Source organism: Marmota marmota, unplaced genomic scaffold, assembly GCF_001458135.2.
Source record: "Marmota marmota marmota unplaced genomic scaffold, marMar, whole genome shotgun sequence".
NCBI lineage: Eukaryota > Metazoa > Chordata > Mammalia > Rodentia > Sciuridae > Marmota > Marmota marmota.
In genome coordinates this window covers 30,997,344-31,019,723 of record NW_026000026.1, presented here as the reverse complement: position 1 = coordinate 31,019,723, position 22,380 = coordinate 30,997,344, and the positions used below count along the sequence as shown (strand labels likewise).

Genomic DNA, 22,380 nt, shown 5'->3' with positions numbered 1-22,380 from the left:
CGGGGCGCCTCGTCGGGAGCCTCGGCGGCCTTGACGTTCGCTGCGGTGGTAAGTCGGTGGGTGGGAGTATTACCCGCTTTTGTTCGCGACCACGGTTCCCCGGGACTGTCCAGTGCTTGGTTCCCTTTTGAAACATGTGGCCAGAATTTATAGAGCGTAGGACCACCAAGAATATACACAGTACTAAGTTAAGGAACAAAGAAACACACAAAATGCAACAGAAGTCCCCTGATACCCCTTTCCCACAGCAGTCCCCTTGCCCACTACCACTGTGTCCCTAAGTAACTCACAGTGTCTTGACAACTGTTTTTCCCTCCCAATTGCCTAAAAATAGTGACCACAAAAGAAAACTCCCCAAAGTAGCAGAGTGAGCATTTGATATGGACCAGAAGTCTTGGGCTTGCTTTTAAGTAAAGTTCTTCCAAGGAACCACAGTGCCTTTCTTTACTAGGAATATTCCTATTCCAGGAATAGTCATCAGTGCCCTCGATAAAATTTTGAGGCTGCTGTCCTCCTCCACCTCTCTTAAGCTTTGCTTATTCCATATCTCCCCAAACCTGAGTTTTCGGAAAAAGCCTCATGAGTTAGGCGCTTCTTCTGGCCCCTTCCTCCCTCACGCACTGCCTAGTTGGAAAGGAAATCTGGCAGGAATTGTAGATACTTCTTTCACCTTGAGGCAGCTGTTGAGTCTGTAGTACCAGCAAAGAGGAACTGATCAAACCAAGCAAAAGCAGGATGTTTGGATCTGAGGGTGTTTTCACACTCCTTTCTGTCACCCTCCCGGTTTCTGCCATGCTCCTATCAACTTACTCTACCTCTTAATGCTGCTGCTTCTATTTGCTACATTTCTAACAGTTATTACATAACTAAGAAAAAAATACAAGCCATCAGTCTTTTTCCTATTTTTAGTGCTCTAGATACAAATAGCACAAAAATCAACCGAGGCAGGACTGCATAAAGCCCAGTCCATTGCTGGTTTAAGATCTAGACAGTGTTCTATACAAAATTTAAATCTGCAAAGTAAGACAGGAAAACTGGGCTCAAAGAAATGAGGACCACAAAAGCAAACTCATAGTGAATAAAATTTGGTATGTAAAAAAAGTAGGTTGATGAATCAAATTTTGTGTATAACTCAAACATTAAAGTATATGAAGTACATATGCAATATACATGTATGTGAAAGTATATGAAATATATACATCAGAAAATGAAATGGAAAACATTTGGAAAAAAATGTTACTGCATTGTTTAGAAAGTTAATGTAGCTTAATGAAATCTACTTCAGAAATACTTTCTAAATAAAATTCCATTAATATGTACATTGTGTTGGATTAAAACATCGAGTTAAAGTATGTAGAGGTCAGAAAAGTGGGATCATGATGATCCTCCACCAAAAATAACAGATTAATTGTAGGGATTTCATATGTTCCTTTACTATAGCTAGTTAAGAGGATCACAGCTGCTGGAGTCTAGAGAAGAGCAAGGCTAATTGGAAATAACTTTTTCCTTGAAGAATTTGGAAAGAAAACAGATTCTTTTTGGCCAGACATACACTCTTTAGCAAAAAATATCTGAGTTCAGTTTACCTCTAAACTAAATGTTCCTGTACCTTGGTTTGTTTAAATCTTTTGTTTCCCAAGCTTGTGAACTGGTAAAGTCAAGTGTTGGGAAAGTTTGTTTGGTAAAAAGAATACAGTAAAATTTATTTTGACAGGTAGTGTGAACTCTAAAATTTTTAAAGATTTAAATTAATTGCAATATCATTTTGCTAAAGTTTTAAAAATGTTACAATAGTTTTAAGCACTACTCAATCTCAGGTGAGATTGCCGTTTATCTTTTAAAAGCCCAGTTTTGTTTTTGTTTTTTTTTACTCAGCAAACAAACCAAAACCTGTCTCAGGAAGTATATGTAGTCTGTGAGGTAATAAGTGAATTGTTTTAAAATATCTACATAGTCAGCTCGGTGCATACAGTGACTAGCTTTTTTTTTTTTTTTTTTTAATCTTATTCTAGTTTTCTGTTTATCTGGAAGACCTCCCCCTCTGTTTTGGGATGGTTTTTGTTTGTTTGGGTGAGGAAGAAGTACCAGTGGATGTGTAAATTTTGTGGTCCGCAGTAGATCTGTTTTGCACTTTGTCATTGCTGTTTTGGTGATAGCTGGGTGCCAAAACTGTATGCTTCAACCCTGCACCAGAAGCAGCTCTCTCTCTTTTGTTGGGATGATATTTATTTTTGGAGAGTGGAAATTTGAACTACTTTGCTTGATTTGACTTGTCAGTTCAATGGAAGGTGATGCTTTGAGTTTTGGGGAGGTTTTTTGGGGGTGGGGCAATTTTGTGCTTGTATATATAACTTTGTATAGTACATTTACTGCAGCTGTTTACTGCCAAGTTACTATAGCCACTTTATAAAACAACTTTAGGAATGAAAAGCCCAATTTTAATAATCAGCTGATTTATTTCCCTTTTATTAGATTTACAACCTTTCCTGTTGGTTTTAATGTAGTAGAAATCTAGGGATAGTTTTGTACCAGCAGTTGTTTTTAAGATATAGAAATGGTTACATCTGATTTCTCTCTTAAAAAAAAAATTTTATTTTTTAGTTGTAGTTGGACACAATACCTTTATTTTTAATTATTTTTATCTGGTGTTGAGGATTTAACCCAGGGCCTTGAACATGCTAGGCAAGTGCTCTACTGCTGAACCAACCACAACCCCAGCCCTATATCTGATTTCTCGTATTGGTTGAATTGGTTATTTAAAATTGGTCAGAGAATATTACGCTAAGTGAATTTAGCCAATCCCCAAAAAACAAATGCCGAATGTTTTCTCTGATATAAGGAGGCTGATTCATAGTGGGGTTGGGAGGGAGAGTAAGGGAATATTAGATGAACTCTAGATAGGGCAAAGTGGAGGGAGAGGAGGGGAGGGGGCATTGGGGTAGGAAAAATAGTGGAATGAGATGGACATCATTACCCTAAGTACATGTATGAAGACACATATGGTGTGACTGTACTTTATATACAACCAGATATGAAAAATGATGCACTATATATGTGTAATACGAACTGTAATTCATTCTGCTGTCATATATAACAAATTAGAATAAAAATTTTTTAAAAAGCCAAAAAATAAAATTCAGCAGTGATATATCAACTCTGTAATCATGTAGATGAGATTGTTCTTAGTTGAGAATTGTGTTAGTAAACCCTGTTAAAGTACAAGTTATAGGGCTGTGGTTGTGGCTCAGAGGTAGAGTGCTCTCCTAGCATGCTTGAGGCACTAAGTTTCAGTCCTCAGCACCACATAAAATAAAATAAAGATATTATGTCCACCAATAACTAAAAAATAAAAAGTACAAGTTACAGTTTAAGATTGAAGTTGGCCATTTAGCCATTTTGTTGGATGATGAGGTTTATGCTCTCAAAATTAGTTGCTTAAAAATCAAGATTTTTTTTTTTTTTTGCTAGCCTTAAGGTTTCTTCTTCATATGATAGAGGTATGTTAAATGTAAGATTGTAGTGCTTCAGTGAACAATTTTATTAGAAAGAAATATACTCTTACGGTTAAACTCAGATTAATATCAGATGTCGTCTTAAATTATTAAAGTATTCAGATAACAAATTAATGAGGGAGTAACAATCTAGAGCTCTTTATTTTGAGAATGTTCTTTGACAATTCCAGAATTGGATGTATATACTTTAAATTGATGGTGTTTACTCTTAGACACAGAAAGTAGAATGACATATTTTGGAAATTATTTTGATCAAGGACAAATTTTCTCCAGTCTTGAATTTATTAACTGAAATAGTAGAGTCATCAAATATGGAATTCTTTGTCTAAGTACATCATGACACCAGTATTATAAAAGTATAAAGTGTATTTTTAGTATTACATTTTATAATTGATATAAATGTGATGATATGTAGTTTGTAGCTCACATTGAGCTCTGACTCTTTTTTTTTTCAAGAGAGAGGAGAGGGGGGGAGAGAGAGAGAGAGAGAATTTATTTATTTATTTATTTATTTATTTATTTTTTGGGGGGACACAACATCTTTGTACGTGGTGCTGAGGATCGAACCTGGGCCGCACGCATGCCAGGCGAGCGTGCTACCGCTTGAGCCACATCCCCAGCCCCGAGCTCTGACTCTTGATCCTATTTCTATAGCTATTATAGGTCAGGTTTCTGAACTTCAGCCTTATTGATATTTGGACCTGAACATTTACATGGAGGGATGTTCTGTGCACTGTGGGGTGTTCAGCAGCACCCTTGGCCTCTATCCACTAAATGTTAGGAAGAACCCTCTCAGTTGTGACAACTAAAAATGCCTCCTGATATTACCCATATTCCCTAGAGGGTAAAATTGCCTTTAGTGAGAACCAGTGATAATAGATACCTTGATGTTGTTAACTGTTGGGTAGCAATATTTATTAAATGACCTTTGTAGAGTTATGCATTTGTTCAGAGGGAGGGAAAGGAAGCAGAGAAGAAATAGAGGAATGAATAGCTATGAAAATAATTTAGGATTATTTTATAATCTATAGATGTTAATGAAATTTAGGTGATTAGTTAATGGAAATGATGCAGAACAAAGACATTGAAATTCTTTTAGGAACTTTGATGGATTGGGATTTATAAGTCTTCGAGGTATTAGAAGTTATAGTATGATATATCCTTATGGAGAGTATGTGTTTTAAACTATGTAACTATTTGTGTGTGTGTTTATATATCTAGATATCAATATGTATGTATGTATTTAAAGCTGTTTTCTGTCTTTCCTCAAGTTACTTAAGTTAGGGGATGATTCCTTTGACCAAGAAAGGGAAGAAGGAAAAAATTAGAAAATGTGAAAACAGTAAAAGATCTCAAAATCTTAGAGATTTAGATTTCTATAAATCATCAAAGTGATTCAAAGTCAGGAATGTAAGGACGAATATTCTAGTTGACATAAAATGTGTTACTGGAAAGAAAGGGGGAAAAAAACTAGTTAGTTTCAGTGAGTGATACTTTTTTTTGGTTGTTTCCTTGTTACTAAAGTCAGCAGGTCAGGGGTCAGGGTGGTTTGTAATCCCAGCAACTAGGGAGGCTGAGACAGGAGGATTACCTATTCAAGGTCAACTTCAACAGCTTCACAAGACACTCACTCAAATAAAAAGGTCTGAGGATATAGCTCAGCATTAAAGCATCCCTGGATTCAATCTTCATTATCTTAAATAAGAATAAGAATTACATTCCACACCTTCTTATTGAAGTAGAAATCCTCTTGAGTCAAACTTTTTTGTATTTATATTCCCCCCACCTCCCTAATAACATGAATCTGGTCAGGAAAGATAGGTTGAATTCAGAACAGTTGCTTATCAGAAGAGAAAATGTGTGGCAAGAAACTCTTGACTCTTCTTAAGTTTGGACAATTTTCTTAGCAATATTTTAGGTGGGTCCATTCTTACAGAATAGGTTTGTTGTAAATTTTACTTTAAATCTTGTTAGGTATTTCCCAATTAATGCAGTCATTTTATATATAAGGACTCTAAATTAATGAATGTTTTGGTCATAGTTGAGATTGATTTTTCATTTTTTTGCTTTTTGACCTTTTTTCTTTGAATATACAACCCTCTGTAAAGCTGCAAAGACATTAAATGTTCTTTTACAAAATGTAAACATAGTTCTTGGTTTTACTTGTTTCCTGATGATAACTGTCTAATGCCAGTATTTTAATGTACTGTAAGTAACTTTTCTTTTTCTTCCTAGCAAGACATCCTAAAACAAATCCATCAAAATGACACCTTCTCAAGTTACCTTTGAAATAAGAGGAAATCTTTTACCAGGTATTGTACATTTTACTTTAAAACAATTTTTAAAATTAAATGAGCATTTTTCCCTATCTAAATTATTTAAATATGGAGTTGTTATTAAAGTGGTCCTAAATTTTAGATGAAAATATCTATAGCCTTGCTTATCAGAAATGTGCTGTGAGAACAGTAAATGCTTAGGGGAAAACCTTCCTCTAAGTGTCTCATTCTCATGTTTGAGAAAAGCTGTAGATTTATTTAATTTTGCACAGAAGGAAAATGGTTGGGCTGTGATTTTTAAATTAACATGAAAATGAGGGAAATTGTGCTAGCTAGTCCAAGAAGCTGGTGAAATATTTAGCTAAAATAACTTTGGATACTTGTAATTATCTTTTAGTTTTGTAGAAGTACTATGAGTACTATGAGTAGTCTGTAGAAGTACTATGAGTTAATTTTAGTTTAGATAGCATATCAAAACAGTGCTACATCCGGTTTATGGACTTCTTTCTTTAAAATACTGAGTATACTGGCTACCTTTCAGTTCCTCAAATCTGCTATGTTCCTTCTCCTTTCCTCTTGAGTTTTTCTCAAATGGTTTCCTATGTCTACTCTGTGTCCCCACCCCACCCCCACTCCTAACTTCCACAGTCCACAAGGTGAGGACCCCTGCAAAATTTTCTTAATGTCTGGCACTGTTTTGTAGCATATTCTAAAGATTTTATTAAAATTATTTCAATAATTTTTTATTGTTGTGGGCAGATTGTAAACTCTGTGAAAACATGGTCTTGTTTATGTCAAATTCCTGCACCTAGCATAGTGCTTGGCACAGACTAGGCGTATAGTAAACATGTATTCAAAGAATAAATTAGTGACTCACTCTGTAGCTAACATCTTTATTGTAGCAACCTTCATGGCAATTGGCAAAGTGTGTGTGTGTGTGTGTGTGTGTGTGTGTGTTTTCAAGTTCATGTTGTCAAGATTATCTGGTACAGCTCTAACTCTGGGTAGATTTTGCAGTTTGAAGATTGCTAGTCACCTGACTTATTGACTCTAGAGGGCCAAGTGCTCACCTCTGGTCCTGTATGTAGCCTCCTGGAGAGAAGACAGAAGAACTATATTATACCCTTTAAGGGAGTTGTGAATAGGCAGTTTTAGCTTGAAGGAGCTGGCCATGTCAGGCAGATGGACTGGCCACAGAATTTCAGCTTTATGAGGGGGGACACATTCTCAGGGACTAGAATGAAGTAGATAATGGTGCCTATTGACTCTATAGGTGGGAAGGAGGAAGTAGAGGGATAGGGAAGAGACATGGGAAGACCCCACTCCTACCTTCCATAGCATCCCATCGCCTTGATTTCCTCTTTGCAGCATGATCACTGTTGAATGTGGAGAGTAGGGAGTATGATTAGAAAGAAAAGTGAAAGGGAAGGAACAAGTAAAAAGGATATGTATGGGGGGGAGTCCTCTACAAATTCTCTTTAGTTAGCATTCACATCTTTGTACTCTCTTAAAAATGAGGGCCAGTTAAAGATAGAGGTGGATTTGTTTTAATAAAATGTTTCCTTTTTTTTCAGAAATGTATTCCCAGGGAATCAGTAGAAATACAAAGTAAAATTGGTAAAATGCAGGCATACCTATATAGATGAGAAGTATTCAGGTGAAAAAATAGTCATTATTAGAGTGAGGAGTACTGGATTTTTCACTATGTCTTTGTTTTGAGGGTTTTATAGTTAAATTGCTGCTATTGTCCCATTGATAAAGTTCTTGATTAATAGTTAATAGTCACTATTTGAATTCTTGGAAAACATTCGTTAATATTTCTTTAGAAGGCTTACGTGCATTTAGGGTTTGCCTTTTTAGATTGGAAACTGCCTTGAAGGCAGTAACTGTGGCTTGATCACTTTGTATTCTTGAGTGCTTGTTACTATCTCAGTACGAAGTTGAACAAATGAAGAGAATTTCTTCCGTGTGCCTTCCCATTTTCTCTGACTTTGGTTCTAGAGAGGTGAGTCAAGTTAAATAAAATATAGGTGCTAGTGGGTCCCTGGATCTTCCCCATGTTTCCATGTGAAGCTTTTCTATCTTGGCCAAAGAACACACAGCCAGTTGAACTAGTGCAAAGGGTTATTCTTGTTTCCTAAACTTGAAATTTGAAACTTTCCTGCTTAGGAAAAGACTTTTGTATTTCTTTAGGCGAAGTTTTTGCGATATGTGGAAGTTATGATGCTTTGGGAAACTGGAATCCACAAAATGCTGTGGCTCTTCTTCCAGAGAACGAGACTGGTGAAAGGTAAGCATGGCAATGTCAGGTTACAGAGTAATTGTGACATTCACATTATAAATGGAGGAACTACTAAGATACTTTAATATACTTTTAATATACTTTATACTAGTGTATAATTTTTCTTTAATTTATGTCAGAATATTACATGTATGCTATTTAAGGAGTGAAATAGTTTTACAAAGTTTTTGTGAAAAACTGGTTTCTCTGTTCCTCAATCTCTTTCCTCTCAACCATTTACTTGACTGGTTCTTTGGATACTTACTGCTAAAGAGCAAAATTGTCTTTTTGGTTTCTCAGTTCAACTTTTTTTAGTTTTGGGGATCAAATCCAGGGCTTCTCATGCGTTCTACCGCTGAGCTATATCTCCAGCCCTCAGTACATGTTCTAGATAAGACATCCAATTAATTTTGTTTTCACCTATGAAATTTATATCCTTGAGAAATACAAGATATTAATTAAAAAGATTAGAGAATGGAACACACACTTAGATATCTTAACTAATAAAAAGGAATGTAGCACTAAACAGCACAGATGCAGTGAACTATGTGAAGGGGAATCTGGGTGTCACCAATATTCAGTTAACTAATCTTGGGCAAGTCTAATGTCTGTAGGTCTCAGCTCATCTACCTAGTAAAGGGGTTAGACTAGTAGATAGTCAACAGAGGTGGCCCTTATCCCACTTCTCAATATTTGGAAGTGTTATGCATTGTCTTAAATAGTGTACAAATACATCCAGTGCCACTATAAAAAATACCAGCTAAGCAAGCCAAGTGTGGTGGTGCTTGCCTGGAATCCCAGCATCTCTAGAGGCCAAGGCAAGAGGATTACAAATTCAAGGCCAGCCTCAGCAACTTAGTGAGACCCTGTCACAAAACAAAAAATGAAAAGGGCAGGGGATATATTTTAGTGAGAAAGCTTATATGGATTTAACCCCCATTAACAAAAAATAAAAAAGAAACATCAGGTGAGGTGATTATTTAAGACTCCTTAGGCTCAAAATTAATTTTCCCATAAAGCAATGCTACTAAAAATATGGCTGGTAGACCTATCCAAAGGACTTTTTTTTCAATCAGTGATATGAACTGATACCAAATTTTAAAGTGCAGAAATTGAGAGCAAGCATTCAGAAATGAACATGGTAAACATCGTCTAAGGCTCATCTCATTGAACTACATGTGTAGATGTGGAGTATTGGTCATTGGACACATTGAATAAAACAAATCAGCAGACAAGAACTGGTCCTCTACAGTAGTGGCTTCAGGAGCACGGATGGCAAAATCCAGGAAAACAACAAAGAAAAGTAAATCAGTACCATATTGTGAGCCAAGGAAAGAAAAACAGAAGCACACAGAATACCCCTTTTCCTGTTTGTCAGTCGTGTGATCCATTTTCCCTTCTGGTCCTCAGCTGTTTTTATAGGTAAAGTTTTATTCATAGATGATATTGGTATATACTCCTTGTTAGACTCTCCCAGAGGGACAAGGTGTTTATTTTTTTCAAGTGGCCATTTTTTCTTTGATTTTTCAGATCAATTATTCCTGTCTGCATTGAAACTTTTCTGAACTTTTCTCTAAAACACACTTCTGCTTGTCTTGAATTATTTCAGCCACCCTAGTCAAAGTGACGTGGACCGAATGACACAGTACTTAAACCTATCGAACCTTAAGGGACCAGCCATTTATACATTGCCGATGTATGCCAAAATAAAGCCGAGTCATAGGGAGTCATATATAGCAGATAAGACAGTGTGAGTGCTTCACAGGGAAAAAGGAAGTGCTTTTCAAGAGTACAAGAGAATCTGCTTGCCTTCAAATGACATTTTTTTTTAAGAGAGAGAGAGAGAGAGAGAGAATTTTTAACATTTATTTATTAGTTTTCGGCAGTCATAACATCTTTGTATGTGGTGCTGAGGATCGAACCGGGGCTGCACGCATGCCAGGCGAGCGCGCTACCGCTTGAGCCAAATCCCCAGCCCGAAATGACATTTTTTTGTATTTTAGAAGTATGGCATATCTTTGGGATTTCAATGTGCTCTACCTCTAGGGCCTCTGTGTCCCTCTTGTTCACATTCTCTTTAAGCTTATTACTAGTTTTTGGTGCCAGGTGGTAGCTAGAGCTCTGTTGGAACTTTTTTCCTACTTACAGATCATTTGAAGGTTGTAGTATTGTTTCCTTAGAAGGGTGAAGATGTGGGTCACTTATGATTTTATTTGCTTTTTTTGGATATTTTATTGACACTTTAGGAGAGGATAGGAGCACATTTCAACCCTGTACTCAATTTCATTGCCCTTTTTCCTGAAATTTAATCAGATTATGTTCAATCTTGAATTCACTGAACTCATGAAACAGTTCTGGTTCATTTTTTAACTTAAGAAGCATTTTGTTCAAGAAGTGAAGTAAAAAGACGTGGTGTATTGATTTTTCCATTGCATTTAGTAATTCTTAACCAGAGGAACACAACAGAATCACTTTTAAAAAAATACACATGCCTAGATCCTGCTTCTGGATACTGCAAGGTAGTGGATGGGAGAGGAGCACCAGCACATTTTTCAAAGCTTATCACTAATTCTTCTGTGCACATCTGGAGCTAGTTGTATATATTCTGGCTGGCTGCATGCGATATTCCTGGAAATCTTCCCTCTTCTGCCTTTTTTTAGATATGGTAGCAGCAGAAATAAGTTGATGAATCTACCTGAAGCCCTCTGTTGAAAAGGATTTTGAGGCTTACCCATGTAGAGCATTTGCTATCCTTGCTTTGTAGCAGTGATAGGCAACTGGCCATATACATCTGATTGGCCTGTAAAGTTTTATAAGTTCTGTGTGGCTAGGTGCCACCTAAAGACTCATGAAGTCAGAATCTCCCAGGGTGGATCCTGTGCAGGCAGGCTGGCAGGTAGGCTGGCATACATATAGGCATATACACGTGCACGCGCACACACACAAAAATCATTTGGAGCTGCTGTATGCACTGAACTACTCATGCTGAATTAATGATTAGGTGATGGTCTGTGACTGTGGCTCTCAACCTTAAGTGTTCATCAGAGTCACCTGGAACCTTGTTAAAATACAGACTAGAAGAATCTCTAAAGCACAGGAAATAATGCCAAGCATTAAGAGGGATGACATCAAATTAAAAAGTTCCTGCACAGCAAAAGAAGCAATTGGGAATGTGAAGAGAGAATGTACAGGATGGGAGAAAATCTTTGCTAGCTACTCTTCTGACAGAGGATTAATATCTAGAATAAAGAACTCAAAAAATTTTACATCAAAAAAACCAAATAACCCTATTAATAAATGGACAAATGAGTTGAATAGATTCTTCTTAAAAGAAGAAATATAAATGACCAAAAAAATATGAAACAATGTTTAACATCATTGGCAGTTAGGGAAGTGCAAGTCAAATTACACTGAGATTTCATCCTATACCACTCAGAAGGGCAGTCATCAGGAATACAAAAAATAATACATGCTAAAGAGGGTGTGAAGAAAAAGGAACACTTTTACATTGGTGAGATTGTAAACACTGTGGAAAACCAGTATGGAGGTTCCTCAAAAAATATGACCCATCCATACCACTCCTTGGTGTGTGTGTGTGTATATATATATCTATCAAAGAATTAAAAGTCATTATACTACAGTGATACATGCATACCCATGTTTATAACAGCATAATTCACAATAGCCAAACTATGGGATCTGTCTAGGTGTCCTCAGTGGATGAATGGATAAAGAAAATGTGGTATATATACACAATGAACTTTTGTTCAGCCATAAAGAAAAATGAAATTATGTCATTTAGAGAAAAATGAATGGAACTAGAGGTGATTAAGCAAAACAAGTCCAACTCAGAAGTTCAAGTGTCATATATATTCTTTCATATCTGGAAGCTGGAAAGGAAAAAGAGAAAGGTGTTTGATAGGGGGAATCTCATGAAAATCAAAGAGAGATCAGTAGAGGAAAGGGGCCAAGTGGGTGGAAGACAGGAAGGGAGTGGGGAAGTGCTGGGGAGTAATCTTGGCCAAATTATATTGTGTGCATGTGTGAATATATAACAATCTCATCATTATGTACAACTATAATTCACCAATTAAAAAATGTGAGTTTCTAATTCAGTAGGTCTGGATGGGTCCTGAGAATCTGCATTTCTAACATGTTTCCAGATGATACTGATACTCCCAGGACTCCACTTTGGATATCAGTGGTCCATCATTTGAAGCTACAAGATCAGTTAAAATCATGAATCACAGTTGAGGCAGCCGTAGCATAGTTCAGAGGAAGACATTGAGTTGAAGCAAGTAACAGATACTAAGTGGGTGACTTGGGAATAACTAGAGCCTGAGTAGTAATATGAGTGCAACTTGTCAGTGTTCCCTCCTTACTCATGACCTAAAGCCTTTCAGCCCAAAGCCTCTTAGCAACCATGTAACATCCCAAGCTAAGTAGGAAGGCAAGAAGATTGTGATATAGGCTTTCACCTTTGCATTACCTGGATTCAGCTCAGATAGTTCTTCATCACTGAGGCCTTTGTTCCAAAGGCATCTCTAAAACTTGGAGTGTATCGCAGGGCACAGTGGTACATGCCTGTAATCCCAGTGGCTCAGGCAAGAGGATCAAAAGTTCAAAGCCAGCCTCATCAACAGTGAGATGTTGAGCAACTCAGTGAGACTCTCTCTAAATAAAATACAAAATAGGATTGGGGATGTGACTCAGTGTCGTGCCCCTGAGTTCAATACCTGGTACCCCCTCCCCCCAAAAAAACAAACAAACCATGCAGTGTATCTTGTTTGCTTATTTGTCTGTCCACATAGGAAAGCAAACTCCTTAAAGATGGGGCTGTCCTACAGTATTGCTGTGTTTCTGTTACCTGCTGTAGAGTAGGCCTGTATTAAATTTTGTGTAGGAATAAATGGATGGTATTGGCCACATATTGTATCTGAGAGGTTTTGTGAACTGTGAGTTGTTTATGTATAATTTTAGTTTGATATTGATGCTGCTTTGGTTTTTTTTTTCCCCCTCACAGCATGTTATGGAAAGCAACCATTAAACTCACTAGAGGCATATCAGTTCAATATCGCTACTTCAGAGGGTGCTTTTTAGAACCAAAGGTATGTTTTCTTTATCTAGTTTCCAATTTCTTTATTATTTGCTTATTTCAAAAGCAACTAGCTTAACTTTGAAAACATTAAAAATAAAATGAGTTTGTTTTGGTCAAATAAGGAATGGAGTTCTCAATAACATTTTAGTACCAAAACCCAAGTAAGTAGCCACTTCAGAGGCAGATGTTGTCTGCCATGGAATTTTTAAAAGACTGATAGTAAGTATCTTCTGCAATATTCTTATCATGAAATTTGTTTTAATGATGAATGTTCTGTAGGTTTGCATTTTTGGTAACTTTTGTAAGTTAGTAATCAGTTACAAAGGTTTTTCTTTTTCTTTTTTTTTTTTTTAATTTTATACCATGTAGATATATTAGGAGGAGCACGTAGCCAGCTTTAAATGGTTAATTGTTTTAAAAAATTATTTCCCAGCAGTCATCTCTTAGTGACTGTGTTATTTAACTCCTATCAATATTGAAGTGATTCCTCCTAAATTTTTTTTACAAGGTAGTATTGATTGGCCAGGATCTTTTCTGAAAGTCTTTGGAATATCTGTTAATTCTCAGTCTGCCTTTTCAGGTGATTTATTATTTTGGGATTGTTTTCATATTTACATAAGAATAAAAGTTGATTCTTTTTATCTTAGTTTACAGATACTTATTTGCTGAAAGGATTCTTTTCCTTCAGATTTTTACCTTTGACACTCTTAGGCTGCATGTGAACAAGAGTTTAGGCAGGGATCTAGGAAAAACACAGATTAGATCTTTTTAAAAAAGTATTTCCCTTGGGAGTCATTAGATTCTTTTGCTACATGTGAAAAATGCAAGCAGTCACTGTTACCTCATTTTCTTAGCCACCATTACAAAGAAGAAAGAAAACTGACAACCCCATTTCAGCTGTCTTTTGCACCTATTACGTTTTTTATTCCGAGTACTTTGTAAATACTAAGTAATTGAATTTAAATTACATTATGGTTGATCATTGTGTTGGCTTATCTTGACAATGATCTCACTTTAACAACCTAAGAAAAGAGCATCTATTATTTATTTGCATAGGGCCACAACACCATGGTGAAGATTTTCAGTATAAATTGAACTATTGTGTCTAGCTACATAGGCCACAACACTCCTGACTTTGGAAGTTTGAGAATCCTGGTGTGTGAAATCTAGCTTTGTATCATAGTAAATCAACTAAATTTTACTTGGAATTTGGAAAAGAAAAATCACAAGTCCTCGACATAGTTTTCTAAAGTAAGACTATTGTCAACAGGTAAAATTAAGCCAACCTGTAATATTTTCTACACTTCATTGAAAATGTAACCAAAATAGCAATCAGTCCAAAATGCCATTTTGAAAAATTGGCAAGAAGTCTCCTGAACAGTAAAACAAACAAATAAATAACAAACAAACAAAAAACACAAGTTTATCCCCATGTAATACTTGCAAAAGTTTACAGTATGTGTTGGTGAGTGTGTTTCTTTAAGTAGGTGCTTGCTCTGTATCGTGTACACATGTACCGTGTGATGCAGGGGCTGCCATGGTAAGTATGTTTTTCATGGAATAGAGTAAATAGCTGCATAAAATCCCATGTATATGGCTATTTTTCCACATGCTGGCTTAAAGTGATACTTATTTTAAAATAAGTCTGTGGCACTTTTTAAATGAAACATTTTTACTATAAGTATTATCAAAGTTTGTCTCAATTGTGTATTGTCAAATGATAAATGTAATGTGCAGGGAATCTTAAATCAAGAAATGATGTAAATTAATGGATTATATTTTTATGATCATAAATAATGATAGGAAAGCAAAACAATGATGAAAATATTAAAAAACCGTTATGGGAAGTAATATTAATTTTATTGGATCAAAAGTTTAGGGGGTACTCTAACTAGGCAGTTGTAGAACCTAAGCTAAAAATCTGTTATTTTTGGACAAGTCACTTGGCTTGTATAGTTTAGCTGCTTTCAACTGTAAAATGAAGGGTTTGAACTCCAGGTTTCTTAGATTCCTTTCATTACTAAAATTTTATTGTGAGCAAATAAAATTTTACCATTTACATTTTCTCGTCCATACTTTGCTTTTTTTGGCATGTTCCTTTTAGTTTAGAATTTGAGCTCTGAAGTCCTTTTTTCTCAGATATGTATTTTTACATTTTGTAAAATTAGAGTGAGGTGTTGATATGTTGAATCTTAAAATAATTTTACACGTGACAAGGCAAACTACTATCTTACTTAAGCTTAGCAAATAAAAGTAATGAGTATTCCTGAATGAAAACATTTGAGTCTACAGTCCCATTAATGTCACATCTTCACCAAAGATACTTTTGAATTTTCATGTAATTTAAACATTTTTTCTTTATTCATGTTCACCCCTCTTTGCTGGTAACTAGAATTAGGGGTGTTTTCTCATTGTGAAATGTTAGCCAGTTTTTAATTATCCTTTGAAGGCTTTGTTCTTTTTTTGTGTGAAAGTAGGTCTTTATGTTTCAGTAACACATCTGTTTCTAATGTTTACAGGTGCTAACATTCAGTTAGATTCAATACAAATTCTTATTTTGATCTTAATCTCCCTTGATTTTTCTTTAAATCCTTGAACAAGAAAATCATCTGTCAGAGGTCGATAATTGTTAATTTTTAAAATAGCTTAGGTTGTCATTTTGTGGAATGGTTTCTTACTATAGTGAAGTTCTGTGTGCTAACTGCTCCTAGCTATCCACTTGAGATTTGAGCCACCTTAGAGATATACCTGTTGACCTAGCTTCCTCAGTTCTAATCAGTTCTCATCAGTGACCATTTTTCTTACTGGTCTTACAAAAACTAGTGATTTTTTAAAATAGCAGTGCGTTTGGCTTCTGTATGACTTCATAAATAAAAATTACTAAGTCCTCTTTTACATACAAAATTGTGGTAAAAATGTTGGAAGTTCATATCTGCAGTGATAGAATTCACTGATAATTTTGCTTACTGGTTTGTTCAGAAACAAACCCCTAGTCAGTGTGTTGAACAATCTTATTTCCTTCTCAGTGCTTGATGTAGCCAAGTAATGTCACTGTTTAAGAAAGCAATAATTAAGATTTTTTTCCCAGAAACAAATTGATTTTAAATGTTTTTGTTAACATACATATTCAAAAACATTCCTATATTCATCTGATTTTAGATATACTAAATGTGAAATAACTCTATTAGTACTGTTTTATTGTCTTGGACTGGTATTCTTCCTTTTTTCTTCCAAAGATCCACCTTCTACCTTACTCTGAAAACTTAAAATCATTGCAGTATTTTGCAGAATAGAACTGTTCGTTTTCTAAAATGTTGAGGAATGAATTATTATAGTTAGTATATTAAAAAGAACGGCATGTTTGAGAATTTGAATTTCCCAATATTTAGGTTTAGCTTTTATTTTTTAAAAGGACTTCAGTAAAGCTAAAATTTAAGATTACCTTCTCAAGTTTAATAAAGTAGTAATATCAATTTTGGAAGTTAAGCTGTATTTTAAGAGTAGGTTCCCCCCCCTTTTTTTTTTTTTTTGGTTATTATATCACTTTGTGTACCAGCCAACATGGATTTGTAATGTGAATGCTAGTGAACATCATCTTAAAAATCATCTGTTGAGCTGTACCTATGGACTGCCCCTCAGACACACTATTCAAGAACTGGGGATGTAGCTTAGTGGTTGAGTGCATGCTCAAGGCCCTGGGTTTGATTCCTGGCACTGCAAAAAATAAATAAATAAACAAACAGAAAAACAGCTCTGGGGCTAAAGATATAGCTCAGTTGTTAGAGTGCTTGCCTTGCATGCACAAGGCCCTGAGTTCAACCTCTAGCACCACATTATTTCTAGGTGATTTTATGGCATGAGTGATGGGTTTGTTACTAAAATAGATGAGTGGGAATATTAAAGTTGCTACTAAATAAGTTTCCTATCAAATATTTTAATACATACACAGAACTGTCCTTACGTGATAGACCAGTCTGAATTTTATGTTCTCCTGACACTTGAATTAAAAGAAAATGAAAAAAATCTTTTTCTGTATTCACATTTTTATTCCTGTTGACATATTAACAGCACGCCTTTCAAATCTAGTAATTTTTATGAAAATGTAATCCCATATAATTTGGGGGGAGAGGTGAAGGAAAGGCATAGATCATTTTGGCTGTTTTTCATTAGTAAAAAAAATTGTTCCTTTTTTTTTTTTTTTTGATACTTGGGATTGAATCTGTGGGTGCTTTATTACTGACCTGCCTCCCCACTCCTTTTTTATTTTGAGATGGGGTCTTGCATACTTGCTTAAGGCCTGGCTGAGTTGTTGAGGCTGACTTTGAACTTTTAATCTCTTGCCTCAGCCTCCTGAGTTGATGGAATTATAGGCATTCACCACCAAGCCTGGCTTTGTTCCTATTTTTAATGTATATATGTTTCTCTCTTTTATGGGTTAAAAGTTAAATGTTTAAAAAACAAATTTAAAATATATATCAGGAAAGAAGTTGTATTAAAAAATATCTAGTGGAAGGAAAATACATGTATTTCCTCTTTTAATATAATGGAAATGATATTCACATTTAAGATGAGTAGTTTAACATTATTATACTTTTTTTTAATCTACTCAGTCTACCAATTTGTAAATAAACCCTTACAGCAAGGAGGTATTTAGCTAGAGAAAGATCATTTCATTTATAATTTTAGGATTAACAATTTCAGTGAATAATGCTGTTGTAGTTTTTAAGCTTCAAAAGTTGCAAATTTAAAAAAAATTAACCTGGTTATTTGAAGTGATTGAATTATCTCATGTTTAATTAATAATGTCCCTCATTTGTTACATACTTGTTATCATTTGGCACACTTATCAAATATAGTCAATCAGTATTAAAATCCAGTAAGATATGTAGAAGAGTGTTTGACATCATCTAAAGATGTGCACTCTAGAGATGGAAACTGTATGTTCCAGTATTTTTAGTATATGCCTAGGAAAGAGCTCAAAAAGTTTATATGAAAATATTGATAATGATTATCCCAAAATTATGTGCTACTAGATTTTTATATAATTATGTAATTAAATTTCTTTAGAATAAGTAAATAAAAAATAACAGTATCTTGAATTTTGAAATTTTGCTTTTAAAATGTGTATTGAAAGGGGCTGGGGTTGTGGCTCAGTGGTAGAGCACTTGCCTTACATGCATGAAGCACTGGGTTTGATCCTTGGCACCACATAAAAATAAATAAATAAAATAAAGGTATTGTGTCCATCTACAACTAAAATTTTAATTAAAAAATTTTTAAAAAATGTGTACTTAACAACTTTATTTTAATTTTAATTATTTAATTTTAATTATTTAAGATTCTTTTTTTTTTTAATATTTATTTTTTAGTTTTCAGCGGACACAACATCTCTGTTTGTATGTGGTGCTGAGGATCGAACCCGGGCCGCACGCATGCCAGGCGCGCGCGCTACCGCTTGAGCCACATCCCCAGCCCTAAGATTCTTAATTAAAGAGTACAATGCTTTAAAATTTCAGTCTTTTAGATATATTCAGGGAACCTGAATATACTTTAAAATTGTTGTATGTTAACACATACAGCTTTATTTTTTCTTTTTTAGTAAAGGAATGTGATACCAGAAGACAGTATTAGGAATTGTCACAGTGTATAAATTTATAAACTCTTAGGCATAAGAATTAAATTTGGACATTAATTCCCCTATTATCACACTTGTTCTTCAGGTTTACCTGCCCTGTGTCCTTTCTTTAGCGGGTTTTCTGTCTTCTTTAAAGACACTGGTCAGAAATCTGATGTTCTTATTATTTCCCACTTAGTGTTCTTCAATAAATGTAATGAAAAACTTTATTATGCCTTTTAATTCTTTGAGTAACTTGTGATAATTGATCTCAAAGTACTCATTCCTACTATTTCTCATATTGTAGTCTTGTTTAAAGTGTTTTCCAAACACTTTCTTAAATAGAGGAGGGAGATGAATGTTTTATCTGGCAGTTCCTATGCTTGCCCACATTCCAGAGTATATTTGATATTAACTTATGACAGAAATAATATCAGATCAAAATGAAAATTTATTTGGAAAAAATTGAGTATTGTAGGCTCATTTATGAATGGGTTTAAGAGAGTTTTGTTTGCCAGTTCATCTCATTTTTCTTTATTTACTGCCTCACTTTTTATTTTTTTTCCAGCATTACATCATATTTTGTAACCTGGGTACATTCTTGATTTTGGCATATAATATTGATAATTACCGAGATGAATCTCTTGGTCTCATATTTAGTATAAGATTTAGGCCACAAACATCTAATGGAGTCATGGGTAGAAAATAAGATATAAGAAATTATTGCAGACGTTTAACTTTTAAATTGCAGACTATCGGTGGTCCATGTCAAGTCATAGTTCACAAGTGGGAGACTCATCTACAACCACGATCAATAACCCCTTTAGGTATGGGCATTAACTGCATCTGTTTGAGGCATATGCATAAGTTACTAATATGCTGCACAATGGCTTAGTGGGATTTAATAAATTTTTATTCTAAAGTTTAAAGTTAATGCATTGTTAGTTACTACAAATTTCACTTAGCGTTTCATGAATCTTATTTTCAAAACTAAACAGTTATTAATTGCCTTTACAAATTTTATTAGAAATGCTTGCCTAGTTATTTTTGTTTTCTTGGATTAGATTAGTTTATTATGAAATACTTGCTTTCATTTTGAAGGGTTAGGAAGTTTATAACATTCTTCTTGACTGAGGATCCATGGCTTTATTTGATTGCTTGCTCAGGCTTAGTAAAAGAACATTTGATGAATGAATTAATCCAAAACAAAAACTTCATAACTTTTAGCTTTGAATAGTAAAGGTACTAGAATAAATTATTCTTTTTTTAAATGAGTAAATACTTGGATAAACTTGTATGAGCGAATTCAGATATCTTTGTAGTTGACATAGATTCTTGCTAGTTTATTTAAATTCTTGCTAGTTTATTTAAATTCCCTGCTGCCTTTAGAAGTGGTAATCCCAAGAGTTTGGTTTTTTTCAGCTTTCTTGTGCCTAAAAATGGCATTTCTCTTCATACAAGTGTTTTTGAATTTCCTTTTCCATACTGAAAGTAGAATTTGAAGTTCATTTTACATACATTAAGTTACCCACTTGTATTCATCTATATATTAACTTAGTGCCGAAAAATGTATCTTTCAGTTCCTAGGCAGTTAAAATCTAAGAATGATAACTCATTTACTAATTTACTAGCTTAGATTAATAAGGAGTGGGAGTTTCTGCCTTACCTTATATCAGGACACATCTTGTTTAAATAGATGTCTCATTCCATCCTCTTTATTGGATTTTCTTTTTATGTGTTTTATTGCATTTTTAATAGTGTAATTAGAATCTTTATGGTAGTATACTTAGAATTATAATAGTCCCATACTGAGGTTGGAACTTACTAGGTATTGAACATTTTAAGAAGTAATTTGCATTTGAAGCATCTTGTAGTTAAATACATTGTCTTATTGTGAGAAGTGAAATGATTTTGTTTCTTCTCTTTTAGAAAGAAATATATTCTATATAATTTTTAAACTTACAAGCTGTGTGAAATCTACCAGAAAATTTGCACTAGCAACTGTAATACTTTAACAAGTATTTCAAACTCATGTTTAAATGAATATGGGAAGGGAAGTAGGAGGGAAAGACAATTAGTATTTAGAGGCTTGGATCTCAAAGCTTTTCTCATTTATTTGAATGTTAGGTGAAGGGGATATGCTAGCATTTATTCTTTTTTTGGTAGTTCCTCACAGCTCTGTATATGCAGGTAAGTTATACTGTTTGTAAAGCTTTTAGCTGGCTACAGATTATAGTTGGGATTTGAGAAGAATTACATTTTAGACAAGTTCAGAATATGCACTGCACAAGAATAAGCATTTTAATTGTGCCAAGACTTTTGTTTTGAAAATTCACAAGGAGTTACCATTGTCCAGCAACCTGTTTTGTATATTGGTGGGTGTAGAAGTTCATCCCAGTGCCTCTAGAGCACCTCTCTGTGGAGTTTTCTTTCACTTCCTTATGCTATCATGGATAATGACAAAGTCTGTAAGAACTGTACTACTTGTTAGTCTCTTTAAAGGGGAATTCTTTATAGAGGGCTACAATAAATATGCTTATTCACTTTATGCTGCTTTTAAGTTGTAGAAAAACTTTAATATTTTAAACAGTCCTTAAAGTTGGTAATTTCTCAGTCGTTCATTCTTTAAACATTATGAATTTTAACGATGTCTTCTATTTTCCTTGAATTCTAGAAAATGAAATTATTATTGATGATGGACAATTTGGAATCCACAGTAAGTGAGAGTGAATTTTGAAATGTCCACTGATGTTTTTTGTGTGTGTATACACGTGTGTGTGTATATATATATATTTACACACACACACACACACACACACACATATATATAATATGTCTTTTAAAAGTTCTGTTGATGAAAAACCTTAGGTCTAGTTGACAGCTTCTTTGTTATTTATGAAAATTGTATTATATATAAATTTTATTATATATAAACTTCAAGTTAAAAATTGGTAAAACAATACTATTACAAATGTGTGACTTTTTTTATGGCAGGATATATAAATAGGAGTCTGTAAAACTGTAAAAGTTTTGTTCTTACCTTCTCATATCTCAAACCCAGACTAGTGGCATAAGTAGTTTCAACTAAAAGTTTCTTATGGAACTTTGGGAATGTAATGATCCCTAATGGAACAATTGCTATGTTAGGAATCATTTTGGAACATGTTCTCTTTCATTGAGATATGGATTACTTCAATAATGGATTTGATAAAAAGGCTTTAATTTACTAAAGTTGTTAAAGAATAGTTCATTGTTAATAGTCATTTAAATTCTCCCAATCATATAAAAGTTCTTTTTTAATGACAAATTTAAGGCTACAAGTATATTTACTTTGGAGGTGGTGTGTGACAAGGCCAGTGTTTTATAACCTCAGTGTATTAAAATGTGAATTTGAACTAGCATTAAAATAATGACTATTCTTTCTGTTTACTCTTGACAGATGGTGTTGAAACTCTGGATTCTGGGTGGCTGACGTGTCAGACTGAAATAAGATTACGTTTGCATTATTCTGAAAAACCTCCAGTCTCAATAACCAAGAAAAAATTTAAAAAGTCTAGATTTAGGTATGACTATGTGCTTTTATTACTTAGCCCCCCCCC

The 22,380-nt window shown here is 34.4% G+C and overlaps 1 protein-coding gene across 3 annotated transcripts in view; it reads left to right on the top strand.

Moving 5' to 3' along the window:
- Positions 1-5,601: 5,601 nt before the first annotated feature.
- The window catches only part of Gpcpd1 (glycerophosphocholine phosphodiesterase 1), a 46,295-nt gene continuing 29,516 nt past the window's right edge, over positions 5,602-22,380 (top strand). The window contains exons 1-6 of one of the 3 annotated variants that reach the window (XM_015482689.2): positions 5,602-5,824; positions 7,982-8,078; positions 13,093-13,177; positions 19,533-19,608; positions 21,456-21,497; positions 22,221-22,344. In XM_015482689.2, the coding sequence (XP_015338175.1) occupies positions 5,776-5,824; positions 7,982-8,078; positions 13,093-13,177; positions 19,533-19,608; positions 21,456-21,497; positions 22,221-22,344 (473 nt within the window). In that variant the 5' untranslated portion in view covers positions 5,602-5,775. Of the gene's footprint in view, positions 5,825-7,981; positions 8,079-13,092; positions 13,178-19,532; positions 19,609-21,455; positions 21,498-22,220; positions 22,345-22,380 lie in introns of those variants that run through there. The other 2 variants (XM_015482695.2, XM_048811284.1) reach the window with 2 other exon arrangements.